Genomic DNA, 15891 nt, shown 5'->3' with positions numbered 1-15891 from the left:
TAGAAATAAAACTGATGACTAGAAGTTTGGGCTTAATGTCTGAATGGGCAGGTGTTCACATTACCATCAATAACCTTAAGGTAGAGAGTATTAAAATAGAAACAACTGCCTCAGCTGTTGGAGGCTTGTCTTTTAGAGGCTTACACGCAGTCCTGCTATAGATAGATAGGGAGTTTTGACATCTGTCTGTCTCGCACACTGGGAAAATACTCAGCCAGTGGGATCCAAGCCATCTAGTATTCCAGGTATTAGCAAGGTATCCTATCAATCTTCAGTTTTAATCCATAACAAAGTATTCAAAAGTTCCCTGAAGTACCTTCTTCCTAAGATAGGAGTTGGAAGTTTTGAGGAGCTTTTCCACCTCTCCTGCAAGGTCTCTGCACATTTCTGAGGAGCCCATGCAGCCAAGAGTGCAGAGTGCCAGCCCCTGCACATATTGTGTGCTGTGATTAAGGTCACTGTAAAGGAGAACAAAAAAAAAAGCCAATCAGCATGCACACAGAGAACCTGAACACGCAAGAAAAGATATCTCTAGCTACAGTCATCTAACCAGCTGCACACACGGCCCAGAAGAACTGTCCAGATTCTCAGCTATTTGGGAGCATGCATTAGGAGCAACAGCACCTTTGAGCGCATGTACCACAGGATTTGCTACTACTTCTGCTTAGAATCCTTAGAATTATGAAGACAAGATACTTGGTTAAAACTATCAGGTGGGTATCTAGGGATTGAGCTGAGAAGAAGGAATACCACACAGAATTCCATTAAAACTTCTACAGTAAAACCAAAACGTTGCATTTTGGAACAGGCGTGCAGAAAAGAACCTAACGTGAAGTACAGTCCTGCAGTGACTCTGTGGGTTGTCCCAGTTTAAACACATCCTAGGATAGGCTTTAGCTTCTGCATTTACAAACCAAACAGTATATAAAAATCTATGTAAAAACATCCTCTATCCTGAGAAAAAAACCCACAAACTCCACCACTGGCACACATTGAAAATAATCCATACAGGACTTTTGTTTAGCAATCCTAACTATTCATATGCCTAAGGAAGTTGCGAAAAGCAGTCAATAAGAAATTAAACCACTTAATGGTAGATGCTATTCATGAGGCCAGCTACCAATGTCACACTAAGTAGAAGATAACATAGCTTCCACATGGCAATCCCAACAGCCTTTAAAACTGATTTCTACACTACTTTTCCATCAGACTGTTTGGTACTCATGTCACCACAGTATCCAGGAGTCAATGTTGAAGAAAGTGAAAAGTATGGTTCCTGGTTTGGGAGGCAAGGTGAGCTGGGGATTGCATGATGGGAGAGCAGGGGAAACAAGTGGTATGTAACCAAATCCACACAGCGTGCAGAAAAGCAAGAGACAGTATTCTGGTTGTAACATCAAGCAGCTAACGCAACATGCAGATGAAGGAACAGATAGCACATGCCACTAAATGGGTTGGTTTTTTTTGTTTCCTTCCTTTAACAAATTTTTGGCAGCTATATATAGCTGTGTGTATAGAAAGTATGCGCTTCACAAGGGTGGTCGCATTTTTTGTATCAAAAATCTAGGTCTTGCTATAAAATAATGAAAGACAACATCATAAATCAAATACCTTAATGTCTAGATAAAAGCAACACAAAGTGGAAGATACAGAAGCCAAAGGAGAAAGCAATAAACAACCCACTGAGGTGGTGGGAAGCTGTCCACCAGTTTTGCCTAGCTTCAGTCTGACCCATTTCCAGTTCAAACTCACTACACTCTTATCACACAAATTCGTTTTAGCATAAACAATCAAAAGAGGTGTTAACTTAGCAGCCTAGTTCTAATGGAAGAGCCTCACAGCTATGACATTTCAGTGAAAAAAAAAAAAATCTTTAGCCAAATGTCTCTTCTCTCCTGGACACTAGGTCCAAAGTTAGCAGATCCTCAGGCCTGCAGTTTTGTCAAGTTTCTTTCCAAGCACTTTGAGGCCACAGTCTAACTGAAGATCAATACTTTACTTGCTAGTATCTGGGAGGCTTACGTTCCAAAAGTAAATAATAAAAACAGACACATCACACATAACCAAGCGGGCATTTGGATAAATCAGCTAGAACCCAGTTGCTCCACTCCTGCTCCCATCCACCTTGAGAAGGAGTGTTACTGGAAATGCACCAATCATCATCTACCAAACTATAATGTAAAACAGTCCCAGTTTAACAGCATTTGGCCGAGAGAAAAAAAGTTTTAAAAAAAATTATTGCCCATCCCCTCTTGTCTGATTTCAGCAAGATGCCAGGCAGACAGCACATCCCAAGTTGCTGTCTTGCTTCCAATGGAAAACATTCATCAGGACTGTTAGGCCAACCTTAAAAAGAAAGTAGGATACGCAGCCTTGATCCTTAAAGTCAGACAAGTCTTCAGAGTTCATCACCAGAAGTCAAGTAAACAACAAACCCAGGACAACAAGGCTGCAGCAATATATATGACTTTGTGACATATGATGGCCAGTCCAGCCTACAAAGTTTTACACAGTGTTATAAAACCATCCTGATTCAATCATATTTAAAAGGTGCATGGACATTTATTGATGCTGCATTACTGCTTGTCTGGCTCTTTCTTATTGCAAGCTGGAAGATAACTAATTTAGAGAAATGGACGAGAGTTATTTACAACAATTGGAGGTCTTCTGCACTGGCTGAACAGCTTACTGTGGTCATTTCATCTTCTGGAATTTATTTATTTTAACATGACCTCCAGAAACACATACTACCATTCTGTAACAGTAGTTACATGAAGTGTTGCTTGCCACATACACCTCTTCAGGACCAGCGCAATTTTATATTCTCTTCCCTCTAAGGATGCTAGACAGGATCATCAAATACAGTACAATACTAGAACAGTCTTGTACAGTCAACAGCATACAACAAAGTGAAGATACCAGTTACCTAACACGAGGGAAAAAAACTCAAAAGGGAAAAAGTACTCAAAATATCACTGTCAGGAGTATACTTTCAGATCCTGAAACCTCAAAGCATGTGTTGATGGAGAGAGAGGTGGTACCCTTACTTCTTGATGCAATTGGTCATAAGAAGATGGACATCCTGTCTCTCATCCAGCAGCAACATGGCACCTAAATACCCAATGCGCTTGTCTGTGAATTTCTGAGAGGCAATGAGCTTGAGGCACTCCAACTGGAAAAAAAAAAAGGAAAAAAGGAAAAAAAAAAGACAGAATTAGCTTAAACTACTACTTAGCTAGAGGAGAAACAGTTTGAATTTTGATGTTTACTCATTTAGGTCTCTCAGAATGCATTTTTAAAAGTATATTTTATTCCCATTTTGGTGACATGGAAAACAAAGAAAGGTTAAATGACCTGCCCAAAGCTCCCAGCAAGCCAGCAGAAAAGTCATTACCAGCTCCTGCATCTTGAAGTAGCCAGACACTGTTGGCCTTCCATGACTTCAAATATACCAGGTATGTGTGTTTATATCAAAGATATAAAAGATAACATATTTATAGAGACAAGAGATCCATCATTAAAAACAAAATAGTAAAGATCTGGAAATCTGTATCATGTGTCATGTTTGATATGCCCTGGAAACTTCTGAACCAGGCTTAAATGGGTCCATCTACCTACCAGAGAGAGGATCAATACTCTGGTAAGTTAAGTTGTCAAAAACAGTTTTTGTTTATTATGATCTGTAACTAACTTGCTAGCTAGGTAAACCTTAGATACAGTCAGAGATAATTAAGTTTTTGTGCTGCTCTGTAATCTGTATTTGAACTCCTGAAGTTTGACTAAAATCATATGCATCGTAGCCACTACAAGCTTCCCTTCCACCATGTAGAAGTGTCAGCTGTGTTCAACAGCATAAAGGAGATCCCTAAGATAATATGCATAGCTGCCACTTGCACTCAGCTGATTAAGAAGAATTGCTAACCCATTTTTAAACTTAACACTAACTAAAAAAAAAAAACCAAAAACATCAACCACAGAGATACTCCAACATTACTATGCACTAAAATATTTTTGTCTAACAGATAACCAATCAAATATAATCAGTCTCCACTTTCCAGGAAGGAAGTAGCAGAAATGGGTTCTCAAAACAGGTAAGAGACCTATCCCCCACAAACACATCCCATAAGTCTATTTTACAAATTAGCTGGGGCAGCAAGTAAGCATACACAATGGATGTAAGGAGGGGTCAGATAAAGCTTGCAACAGATCCATTTTAAAGGAAGTAAAGGGGGCATGCACAGGCAAAAATATAGGGCATCATGAAAAGTTTTTCATGGTCCCTAGCTATAGGGAAGCTTGAACAGGGCAACAGACACAGGTGAGATGCAAGGAGCACACACATATCAGGAGGGTGAAGTTGTACAGGATACTGATAAGAAAAATCAAAGTTGAAGTGCCAGAGAAAGTAAGTGCTATGGCCTAGCCACTGACAAGTTCTCACAACTGCATGGCATCAGAACATACCACTCAACTGTGCAAGAAGTTGCACATCTCAACACCCAGCTAGTGCAGGGTGAGAAACTGACAAGGAAAAGCTTGAAAGAAAGCGAGTTCAGTTTGCTACATTTAAAGGGGCTGAAAATCTAGAATAAAGAAACACCTCTGAACAGTAAGATCAGTCATCCACAAGGATAACTGAATTTGCACAAATGGCCAAGATCAACCAGGGATAAGGTACAGAACATTAGATATCGACCTCTTACCTTTCCAGTGCTTTCTGTAAAAGAATAGTGCACCTCTGAACCAACCTGCTTCCCCAGGTTTACAATATACTTTCTTAAACAACCCTCTGCAAAAATGCAATGTAGAATTGATGACTTCTAAGCTACAGTGTAAAAGCTGACAAAGGCAGAAGACGAATGACTAAGAAAAAGCAGAAGTAAACTAATGACTGCAACAGATACTGTAGGACACATTTCTAGTACTTTTGAATTTGAAAGATATTATTGAAATTTACTCCATGAAAGGCTGATGAATTCTTGTTTCACTTGTATATAAATACATGCAAATGAGCTTCAGGCACAGCAATACTGAGAAACATGATCAGCTGAAGCTCTTAGTAGGTCTAATTAGTGGAAGAAATCTTGATACCATTATATCCATTTCATTCAAAAGAACAATTAAAATGTGCTACATCAGTACTGTAACAGATACACTAGTAAAGCCGGATATGATACAGGCATATAGCCAGACTACAACTTACCCAAGTTTTTACTGACATAGTCACTCTTCCAACTGGAATTTTTTTGCAAGTGGAAATAATGACAGTAATAATAAAGTTATTTGACCATTTGTCCAGGCTGCCTGATACCTTCTAAACTTGCACAAATGGCCTTTGAACACGCTCAAGAGACAGCTTGCCATCCAGTGCATCCCAGCATGCACTGGCTAAATATGGTGCTCATGCTCATATTTCTGTACAAGATATCCTGGGTCAAAGTTGAGGATCCCTGGCTTGGAAAGTAGTAGATCAACCATTCACTACTTCTGACACCTTCTCTAAATTCTCTTTCATTATTGGTTACCCCATCACACTGTTAGCTGAAGTCAGATGTCTGCTTACATCTTTAAGAGAGACTGTCTTAACACAGCCTGTGGCGCTCTCCTGTTTTTCACCAAAACGTATTTCCTGCATATTTATCTTGTCACTCTCAGAAACCTCCTGTCTACAATGTTGGACTGCCTATCTACAAGACTCCACTGCTGGAACAGCATGTGTATTCAACAGGTCCCCAACTCGTGCAAACTATACTCCACCTACATAACATTAGCACTTTGAAAGATTCCTTCCTAGTTGTAAGCATTGAGGACATGCAAAGCTCTGCAACTTACTCACCTGGAGAATACTTGTTAAAATAACCTTCTCAGCCTTGGGCCCTATACCTTCCTGAAAGTACAGCTGATAAACTACATGAGAACCAATGCCATTGAATGAAGTACTCTGTTCCCAAAATAGTCTGCATAAATGCTTCTGTTTGAGTTGTACCCCAGCAATAACAGATATTGAACAATCTGTTTGATCCTTCTTCCACTGAGAGTGAAGATGTAATTTACCATTACTGACCAAAGCAGAAACCGAAAAATTACTAGATATCTGGTCTAATCTTCCATATATGGGCTTAAATACTTGATCAACAAGATAAAATAATCCCAATAAAATCTAAACATGTTCCTAACATAGGTCAAATGTAGAAATTCTAGATGACAGTTATCTGTAACACTTTTCATTCTTCTTGCAGCTCTTACGTACTTAGCCTTAATTTTTGTGACAGGAAATTTCTCTCTTGGACCAGGGAGCCTGGCTATGCGAAGTGTTAAGAACAGGGTAATACACAAATCCACTCACTCTTATGCAACAACTCATTATCCTGTGAGAAGAATCCAATGATGCACTTCATATGCAATAGCACAGCCCAGACTCGCTCCCTAACACCAAGACTATTTGGAACTTGATTTCAGTGGTTTTAGTTTACTGTTTCAGTGAGACATGTCAGGATTGGTAAATCCAATCATGAATGGATAGACTTCCAAGATATGAAGCTACTTTAAGGGATACAACAGTTTGACTGACTTTTTATTTAGCTTTATGGAAGGCCTAGGTTAGGTTACTACTAACAGGACACTTACTAACTTCAAAGCAAAACAGACTATGCCTCAAAGACTAAGCAAAGCTCAACTTGAACATCTTGTAGATCAAGATCTCCCACCTTCCTGTCTCCCTTCTCCACAATCTACCTGTGTCAAAAAAATAGCGCGTCAAAAATAAGCCAAGAAGTGGAAAACTCATACCATCATTCTCAAAGTCACCTCACTAAGACAAGGATAAGGAACACCAATTTCTTATTGCTGGGAACAAACCAGCTCTTATCTGCCTAGAATAGATTGCTTTAGAAGGAAAAGGGTATAGAACCTCCTTTGAAGCCTCTGGTACTTTCCATCAGAGACAGAACTCCAAAGTGCTCTTTTGAACCCATCTAGAAATATCCATATGTATTGGACGGTGGTTTAAGAACTACTGCTTGCAGAAACATGGGTGGTGAGGAGCAGACAGTCTGGCAAACGCAGACTAATCCTAAGTTTCATAACAAAACACGTAAGCCTCCAAACAGCAGATCTTACTAATAAAGTCAAAGCTAACTAATGTAGGTTCTGAACACATGTGAAGACAGACCTCAAAACATCCCAAAGAGCAGACAGGAAAACTGCAGGTAGGAATGGTCTGAACAAGTCAATGTGCCCAAACCACACAAAGCAGACTGGCATATGCACATAGCACAGCAAGCATTAAACTTTGACCTACCTGTCCAAAATGTGCAGGGTATCCCAGCATGTGCATATACAGCAGCTTTGCCACATTTCTGCATCGGTATGTGTTATCTTCCTCTCGGAAGGATGACCGGATAGCAGCACATTCCTTTTGGATCATCTCACGCTCTTCTGCCTGGGTTCTTGCTGTCCGGATGGTCCGGATCAACTCCCGCAGTCTGATGGGTGCTGGCATCCTCTGGGAGAAGAAAGAGATCTGTAAACCTTGTACTGTACCTAAAGGCTTCATAATGGTCTCATACTTTCGCATATTTTTTTATTTTCTTACCCTACAATTATATAAGCAGAAGAATTAAGAAAATGCAGACTGCTTCTGTAACATGGTTAAAAGTAAACTTGAAAACCAGAGGAATTCACTGTACCTCACACTTGCTTTTCCAGAACATTAGAAACAGGAATTGCTATACTTTGAGCTAGCTGTCAGATGAACATGACTCCTCACCAGAAACAGGCAGAAATGGCACTCTGCAAGGTACGCTCTCATATTCACATCATCTACCTCTCTCCAGAAAAGTCAGGCTCCAATGAGAGTTGATCCCAAAATCATGACAACTTGGGACAGAAATCCTTTACAAAAAAAAATGCTGTTTAATAACTTGCACAAGATTTCATACAAGTGTTTCAGATAGCCATGCTTCAAAATCCTGCAAACTTGTGCCATACACACTTCCTTCTTTGAGGTGTGGAATTCAGCAGAAAAAGCAGATGGAAGAGCAATCCTAGCTGTGTGGATATTTCAGAGAATCTCCTTTTAAAAATAAATAATCAAGTTGACACCATTCCTTTATTACACACCAAACAGAACACTCCTTTTTAAAACAAACAAGACTGTCACATTACTGTCTGGTGGCACTGGTATGAAAAGAGTGTGCAAGGGAAGTGTATTCTACATGAACTCCAAGTAGTTTCACTTCACCAGAAGGAATACTGATGGAGCCATCAGACCTAGAGAGCAATTTAGTCTTCTGAGTATCCCTCAAGAGGAAAACGGCTCTCAAACAGAAGTCAAGCTCCAGAATTATATTCAACAGTTGAACTTTTTTTAGTTCATGCTCACCAAAGCAGACTTTTGACTTTCTGGGAAAACAGACTATGTAAGCATGTCTACAGCCTTCTTTCATCCACCCTAGACTGCAAGTACAACTAAGCCATTCTGATAACAGATAATGTCACACCAACTTGTAAAAAGTTGCCATGACAGCCTGCTACAGATTTTGTCTGGGTCACCGTCCTCCCCAAATGGTGCATTGTACATTTTAAGCACTGCCATATCAGAAGAACATGTGCATTCAGCTGCTGCACTAACTGGCTTGCATGACACCACAGAACAGACAGGCTGGGAAGCATACAGAGTTAGCAGGGGACTTGTTTGCTGCAGAAAAGCAAAGACAGATGCACGTACAATGAGCAAAGGTGGCCTCACAGAACGACAGTTGAATGCAGCTCTATAGGCCTGGACTATAAACCTGGTCTCTGACAGAATTCATACATAACACCAAGTCTCTTCAGTCAAACCATGTACACTCCTCATATTCCAGTTCCCCATCTTCATACCTAGAAAGTTTGAATTTATAGAGACACAAATAATTCAATTTTGAAAATGGAAGAGTAGAGATGTTCCTTCTGCATAAGGAAACTCTGCCCCAAAATGCTGACATGTGTAGGATCAAGACTATTGGACACATTAATCCTTAGTCTTGCCTCGCCTCTCCATGTGAATTTAACACTTCCTCACATTACTGTGATATGAATAAATTAATGCCTACTACGCATTCAGATGCTGCACTAACAAGCATCACAGAAACAGCCACAGGGAAGTAAGAAGTCCATCTCCAGAACAGTATTTTAACATGCAATAAATAAGGCCTTTGAATGTGGCAGTCATGTTCTTTTAATGCAGTTTGCAATGTTCCGACACTGAAAAGATCTTCCGCACACAGCAGATCTACATATGTATGGGGAAGCTTTCAGTTCGTTAGTCTTTAAACCCTTAATGCAGACCTCTACTCTTCAGCTAACAGTACAAGTGATAGTGGTAGAACTGTGATCTTTCAGCAGCAAGTTAAGACTGTAGGATCATGACAAACAGAACGTGAAAACCCTGCAGAGCATTGGGAGCAACACATCGAGACACACCTATCGTACACAGTCTCTGGAGATTTCAAATGCTGAAGTGCAAGTCTCAAAGAGCATTTTCAAATCATTTTTGCAAGTATTATTTGGCTAAATTGGAAGACTATTTTCACCAGTGCAACAAAATACACATCCTCAAAACAAAAGGACAACTCCCCAGCACTCATACAGAAGTCAGCCAGAAGCATGAAGGTTTCAAAGCTTTTCAAATAAAAGGTAGTTTAATTGTATCCACTTCCTGCTCATCCCCCCTATCCACACATAAGAAAATACTTTTCCTACCCTAATAGAGCCAAATACTTTTCTAAAATCCTGCAAAAAGCTTCTGATGAATAGCTTGCCTGGGAAATTTCAGAATGAGCAACCTAAAACTATTTTAAAAAAAGGAAAACTAAAACCATGGATTGAAATGGCATGTAAAATTAAGGTAACCGGGCAAGAGCTAATTGTTGCAGGACAGAATTCCAATATAGCACGTACTAGTTGTTTCCTAGCTGTTGTCTGGTTCTGTTGCTTTACTCTGCTGTAATTTACTCTCAGTGAAAAGGGACAAACACAGATTAACTGCATGCTATCACTGGAGACTTGTTAACTTGCTGCTAATTACACCCTACTACATATCCCAAAAATTTGTTTGCATAAGCTTATCTTTAGAACCTGCCTTCAGAGCTGAAGCTCTGAATAAAACTTAAGGCACAAAGCTTTCTACCTACAAAGTTATTCTGCAATAAGGTAGGATACAACCCCCTCCCAAATTCTGTGAATCCTTATAACAACATCTGCTTAAGTTTATGTTTCTATTCTGCATCTGTCATGTTGGAAGTGGTCTCAATCTCCTATAAAAGCTATTCTTAATTAATTCAATTTGACCCCTCATTTCTATAGTAGTCTTCAACTTAACCTACTAATTTACATGAAGAATGTGACCCCCCAACCCTTCACTGTGCTAAATGGGCAGTCAAGGAAGGCAGAAAGCAGATCAGAAATGGCCGTACCAGGTCTGATCAAAGTTCCATCCTGTTCAGTACCCTGTCTCTGACAACAGCAGATGCCTAGGGAAGAGTGTAAGACCAGGGCAAGCATGTAGCAACAGTTCCTCAGAATTCTCTTGCATTCTTCAACAATTTGTGGCCCAAAACATTCCAAAGCCAGAAATAAAACACACTCTGGTTTTATTTAGAACCCAGGTAAACTTCTAGAACCAAGAATATTCTGCAGGACACAACTTGAGTTCCACAGCTTCACTGCATGACATATGGAGACCCAGCTACTTCTTCTCTTCTGCATTTCACACTGCTTGTTTCCACTGATGCTCCCAATTATTCTCCATGCTTCCATTATTATCCCTCCCTCATCCTCCCCAGTCTGAAAAACGCAGCCTCACATCCAAGCCCTTCCATGACCGATTACCTTTGTTGCCTTGCCTGCGCATTCTACAGTTCTCCTGCGCCCTTTCTGAAGGGGGAGAGGAGAAGCAGAATGCGGCATGCAGCAGTTAAGAGGTAGATGTGCCATTGATTTATTTGTATAAGATGTCTCCTATTTTGCTCCCTATTATTTTCCTAATAACTAGTAACGGTCAGTTTGGGGTTCTGATTGCTACAAAGTGCTCAGCTTGTGTTTTTCACATCACAGTATCATAAACCCAAAAATCTCTTTCCTGGGTGGCAACAGTGCGCTTTAAGTCCCTAATTTTTAAGCCTGGACTCACCTCCTACACACACATCACATGGTTCTAAACTGATTTTGATAAGCCACACTCTTGTTGGAAAATTGGGAAGAAGTTCTGCACCCTAGTTAAGCTGATCTAAAACTTTAATGTTCCTGAGAAGATAGGCAGTGGGTATTATGAATTAAAACAGTGACGGACTTTTTTATTTTAAAGAAAGAATTCTTTGTAAACTTTTTGAAACACTAATGCATAGTCTGCAAACAAACTGAAGTTTGACAGCAACTTGCTTTGGTATCACAAGTTCTTTTCCTCCCACTCTGTATTTGAAGGGTTTATAAACTGCTGAACACCGGTACCTTCAGCCTGTGATTTGTACAATCGCACTGCTTTCCTTGCCATGAGACCAAAACATTCTGTAGGTATGCCCATAGAGGGCTTCAGCATGTTAAGTTTGACCCTGGACAACAGAAAGTAAGAGGACAGACTGCCTAAACCCACAGGATAGTTTTAGTCAATGGGAAAACAGCATTGAACACAGTTACCATGTATTCTAGGCGCAGCTTTTTATGAACATTTATTTTGCACCCTTCACCAGTGTTTAGGCAGGACTTCTTACCTCACTGAGAAGGTAGGTAAAATGAAAACAAACGCTGAAGATCTAACATGATTTCACCCTAACATCATCCAGCCACCTAACAAAATGAATGGTCTATATTTACAAATGCTCTTGCACAAATAAACAATCAGCAAGCCACACTGTAAAGATTATTTTTCCTCCTCACATCACAACCACAGGAAAACAAGCAGAAACTAGCATTTTGGAAAGCAAAGAATTAAAAGAATAAGACTCATAATCAGATGATAGCCAAATTAGGAGGCTGCCTCCTGTTTTTATCTGTGTAACACTAACAGGTAGTTACTACAGACACAGTCCAATCTGAACTACTTCCTAAAAGCACCTGTATCTCACACACACTTCCTGCCTGATAAGGCCAGAACAATTCAGAACTGCTCTGATGGAGGACAACATAAAGGGCAAAAGACAAAGCTATGATTTATTTTCCAATATTCAGAACTTCCGCCCTTGTGCTGTAACTCCATACTCGGTCTTTTTTTTTTTTTCTTTTTTAATCCATATTAAATCCTTCAGCTTTTTTAAAAATAGATCTTTGAATTCTTCCCATAAAAATTTTCGCACCCATCTATGTAAAATAGCGTCTCCCCCTCACAAATCACTTGACGTGCTTATTCCTTGGGGCTTGAGCTCCTTTCTTGTGCACACACTCTTCTAGCACTTCAATGCATAGTAAGTCCTATGCAACGTATCAGGTTGGCTTTTTCTCCCCCCTCTACAAGAAGGCGTTCCCTTACTACCAAGAAATTCTTACATCAAGTATTTGATTTCGGCCTTCAGCGACTAAGATTCTTTTGCATGCTAGTACAGTGGAAATCTCATCTCATTTTTAAGTTTCAGACATTTCAAGTCAGTGTAAGCAGTAGATATTGCAGGTGTGAAGAAACTTTGGACATGGGAACACTTGAATTCAGAAACATTCCAGAACAGATTAGCATTTACCTATTATCAACTACTCCAAAGCCTAGCATAATGCCGACAGACCTTTAACGTGATACACCTTGGGTAATTCCTGCTGATTTTCCATTAAGCATGACTTTCACATGACGCAATATGCACAGACCCAAACAACTTAAGTAGTGTGGTGACAGCTTTCTCACTAACAGACTGCATGATCCAGTATCTGTTGCCCTGTATTGATGCACTACAGGGAATAAAGGGGAAATTCCAGAGAACAGCAGCAGCCACGCCAGGTAAGGCCTAAACCTGATCTAACCCAGCAGCCTGTCTCAGGATGGGAAGTAGCGGGTGTACAGAGGAAGTAACAGAGAAAGTACATCTCCTCGACACCCTCCCTGCTTCCAAGATGTGCTGCAACTTAAGGGACTTCCTGAACCACAGACAGTATCTTTCTGCATAGCACCTCTCTACAAATCTATGGATTTATCTAATAACTTTTTGAAAGCATCCAATCTTTTTCCCATTCATACCCATGGTAATAATTTGCACAGCTTAACTATAAATTCCATGAAAAATTATCTTTTGCTTTAAACCTGCTGTCTGACCAAGTAAGGGATACTAAATGGAATTCTTATACCATGAGAAAGTAAGTACTCATCACCTATTAATTGATTTTATGTCATCTATGATTTTACAGCCTTTAATTGTACCTACCCCTCAGCCACCTCCCTTTCTAGGCAGTAGAGCCCTACTCTAATCTCTTCCTGTACGGAGCCATTGCACAATGCCTTCATATTGCTCAGTACCTCTCAGAATTCCACTTTTTATAGGTCTACTCTTTGTTTAAAAAAAAAGTATTCAAGCAATGGGTGCACCATGAGTTTTTATACAAGATTTTTTTATTCTTCACACTTAGAAAGTTAAAAGTGTTTGGCCTGTTTGGCTACTGTTGAGCTGACATTTTTTATAAAGATCCTACAGACAGCTCTAAGACCTCCAGCTTGAGTAACAACTTATTTAGAGCCTTTCACTGTGTATTCATCTTTACAGTAATTTCTTTTCAGCATAGGCATTGCTTCGCATTTATGGACAATGAATTCAGTTTACCATCTTATTGCACACCTCCGTAGTATCACAAAATCCTTCCACAGCTTTAGGATGAAACTGTCACCTCACTGTTCACTCCTCCAGATCGCCTTATGAACACACTTAATAGCACAATTTTGCAGAGCACTTCTCAATAAGCGCTTTCTGTTACAAAAGCACACAGATTTTCTATCATTGTCTGCTCACTTTTGTTTCTTCCTTAGCTGGTTATTAATTCACAATAAGATCTCCCTTGGAAAACTGTGCTATAACACAATAAAAACCTTTGGTTAGAGGCTCTGTCAAGATTTCTGAAAAATCCAACAATTTTATAATCCTTATCCATTTACTAAGAGCTTGTCAAAACCCATGCAGTTCCTAGGTCCTCTCCTGGAGCCCTTTTAAAAAACTGGCATCACACAAACTACTAACTACTCTTGTTGCAAATACAGTGTTGATTAAGATAGTGACATATCAGATTTACAAGTTGAACAACTTTGAGTTCCTTCAGAGACACTGGTGAACTTCTTTTTCTATTGGCAATTTATTACCAATTTTACCTATTTGTTCCAAGAGTTCTTCTTGTGACATTTCAGTATGAGAGTATTCCTCACAGATTTCAACATGAGAACCCTAGGAAGTTTTTCCATATAAAGCACTGATGTAAATAATATGGATTTTTTTTTTTCCCCTATGAATTTGTTTTCTTTACACATTGGTTATCAGTCAGACTTCCAGCGTATGTCTCTGCTATGTAGCATATTCCGCCTATACTGGGCAACAAAACAGAGTCCTATCCAGGCACATTGTCTTTAGGTCTCACTGGAACACTTAAAAAAAAAAGAGCATCTCATCCATGCTGAGGTACTGAGAAAATGAATTATGAACACCAATCGAGAAGAATAAGGACAGGAAAACAGATCAAGAACATTGCCTAGGAACATAATGCAAAAAAAATTCAAACAAATATTAAGCAGTTCTTCCTTTTCGCTGGGTCTCTCAGACACTTTGTCACATTTGAAAGACATAGTCAGACACAGCTTCCACATAACCACCAGCAAATCAGTTCTCCTGGACCACCTCATTGTCTCAGTTCCACCCATACAGCACAGATAATACTGACTGCCCTGGGATTCTGCAGGTGTAATAGCTTAAATGCATCTGTTGCTGCAACATTATCCCAAGCAGCAGCAAGGTGAAACAAATATAGTCAGTTTGGCTACAACCCACAGAATGGCTTCCTACTAGGGACATCTGCAGAACACATACACCTGAAGAGCCATGTGTGCCCCCAAAAACTTTAATTGCAGCTCTTAGATCACTGACTACATCAGATGACAGGCATCAAGATGGTATTGACACAAGGTCTATTGAGTACACAACGACAAAACTGGGAGAAGCCAAGCCAGCAGGGACTGCTGGGGCAGATACTACCACTTAATTAAAAAAAAATACATCTGCATGTGCAGCTCAAACATCTCAACGAAGGAGTAGGGGATGCCTGAGCAGTTATTTTCATGTCCTGCTTGTTAATCTCTCCCAGAGCTCTAGGATTAGCAGCATATGCCCCTTGGTCATCAAGCAAAGATCCATAGTTTGTAGGGGTCAGGAAAGCTAATCATCCTAAATCCAAGCCATCTGAGCAAACAAACCAGGTTTTGTGCAGGTAGCACAAGGTCATTGAGAATCTCAGTTTCACACTACCCCCCAAGAAAATTTCTTTAGCTTTTTGAGGTCCGTGTATTTTCATACTCAGAAAGGTGACGCAATACATCACCTACACCACTTCCTGGACAACCCCATGTTCATCTGGATGACTCCTATACAGGGGCAGGCCATAACTTAACTATTAAGCCCACAATGCTATGACTTGAAGCAGCATGGTTGCAGGCCAGAAGCAGGTGTTTTGCAGAATTGGTGGAAAAACAGGCAGAAGAGGTAGACTGGAGGCAATGAGATTACATGGATATTCCTACAGGATGGAAAACATTAATTCACACAAGACAGCAACCACTTCACATGATACATTCAAAACACTACGCGCTTGCAAATGTACAGCTGAAGAAAAAACCACACTAACTGAAGAGAGAAGACTGCACTGGCTCCACTTTTCTTGTCCCTTTCTAGAGGAAATACACAT

General features: G+C 40.0%; 1 protein-coding gene across 3 annotated transcripts in view; it reads right to left on the bottom strand.

Annotated features, from left to right (window-relative positions):
• AP1G1 (adaptor related protein complex 1 subunit gamma 1) overlaps window positions 1–15891 on the bottom strand; it is a 49614-nt gene that overhangs the window by 27462 nt on the left and 6261 nt on the right. For all 3 annotated transcript variants that reach the window (XM_059824905.1, XM_059824903.1, XM_059824904.1), the window contains exons 2-4: window positions 7301–7504; window positions 3048–3172; window positions 317–458 (exon numbers count right to left, since the gene is read on the bottom strand). In XM_059824905.1, the coding sequence (XP_059680888.1) occupies window positions 317–458; window positions 3048–3172; window positions 7301–7501 (468 nt within the window). In that variant the 5' untranslated portion in view covers window positions 7502–7504. The remainder of the gene's footprint in view (window positions 1–316; window positions 459–3047; window positions 3173–7300; window positions 7505–15891) is intronic.

The sequence above is a fragment of the Gavia stellata genome, chromosome 15 (genome assembly GCF_030936135.1).
Source record: "Gavia stellata isolate bGavSte3 chromosome 15, bGavSte3.hap2, whole genome shotgun sequence".
In the NCBI taxonomy this organism is placed as follows: Eukaryota; Metazoa; Chordata; class Aves; order Gaviiformes; family Gaviidae; genus Gavia; species Gavia stellata.
The sequence above is the reverse complement of the archived record's forward strand: the minus strand, read 5'-3'. Positions and strand labels throughout refer to the sequence as shown.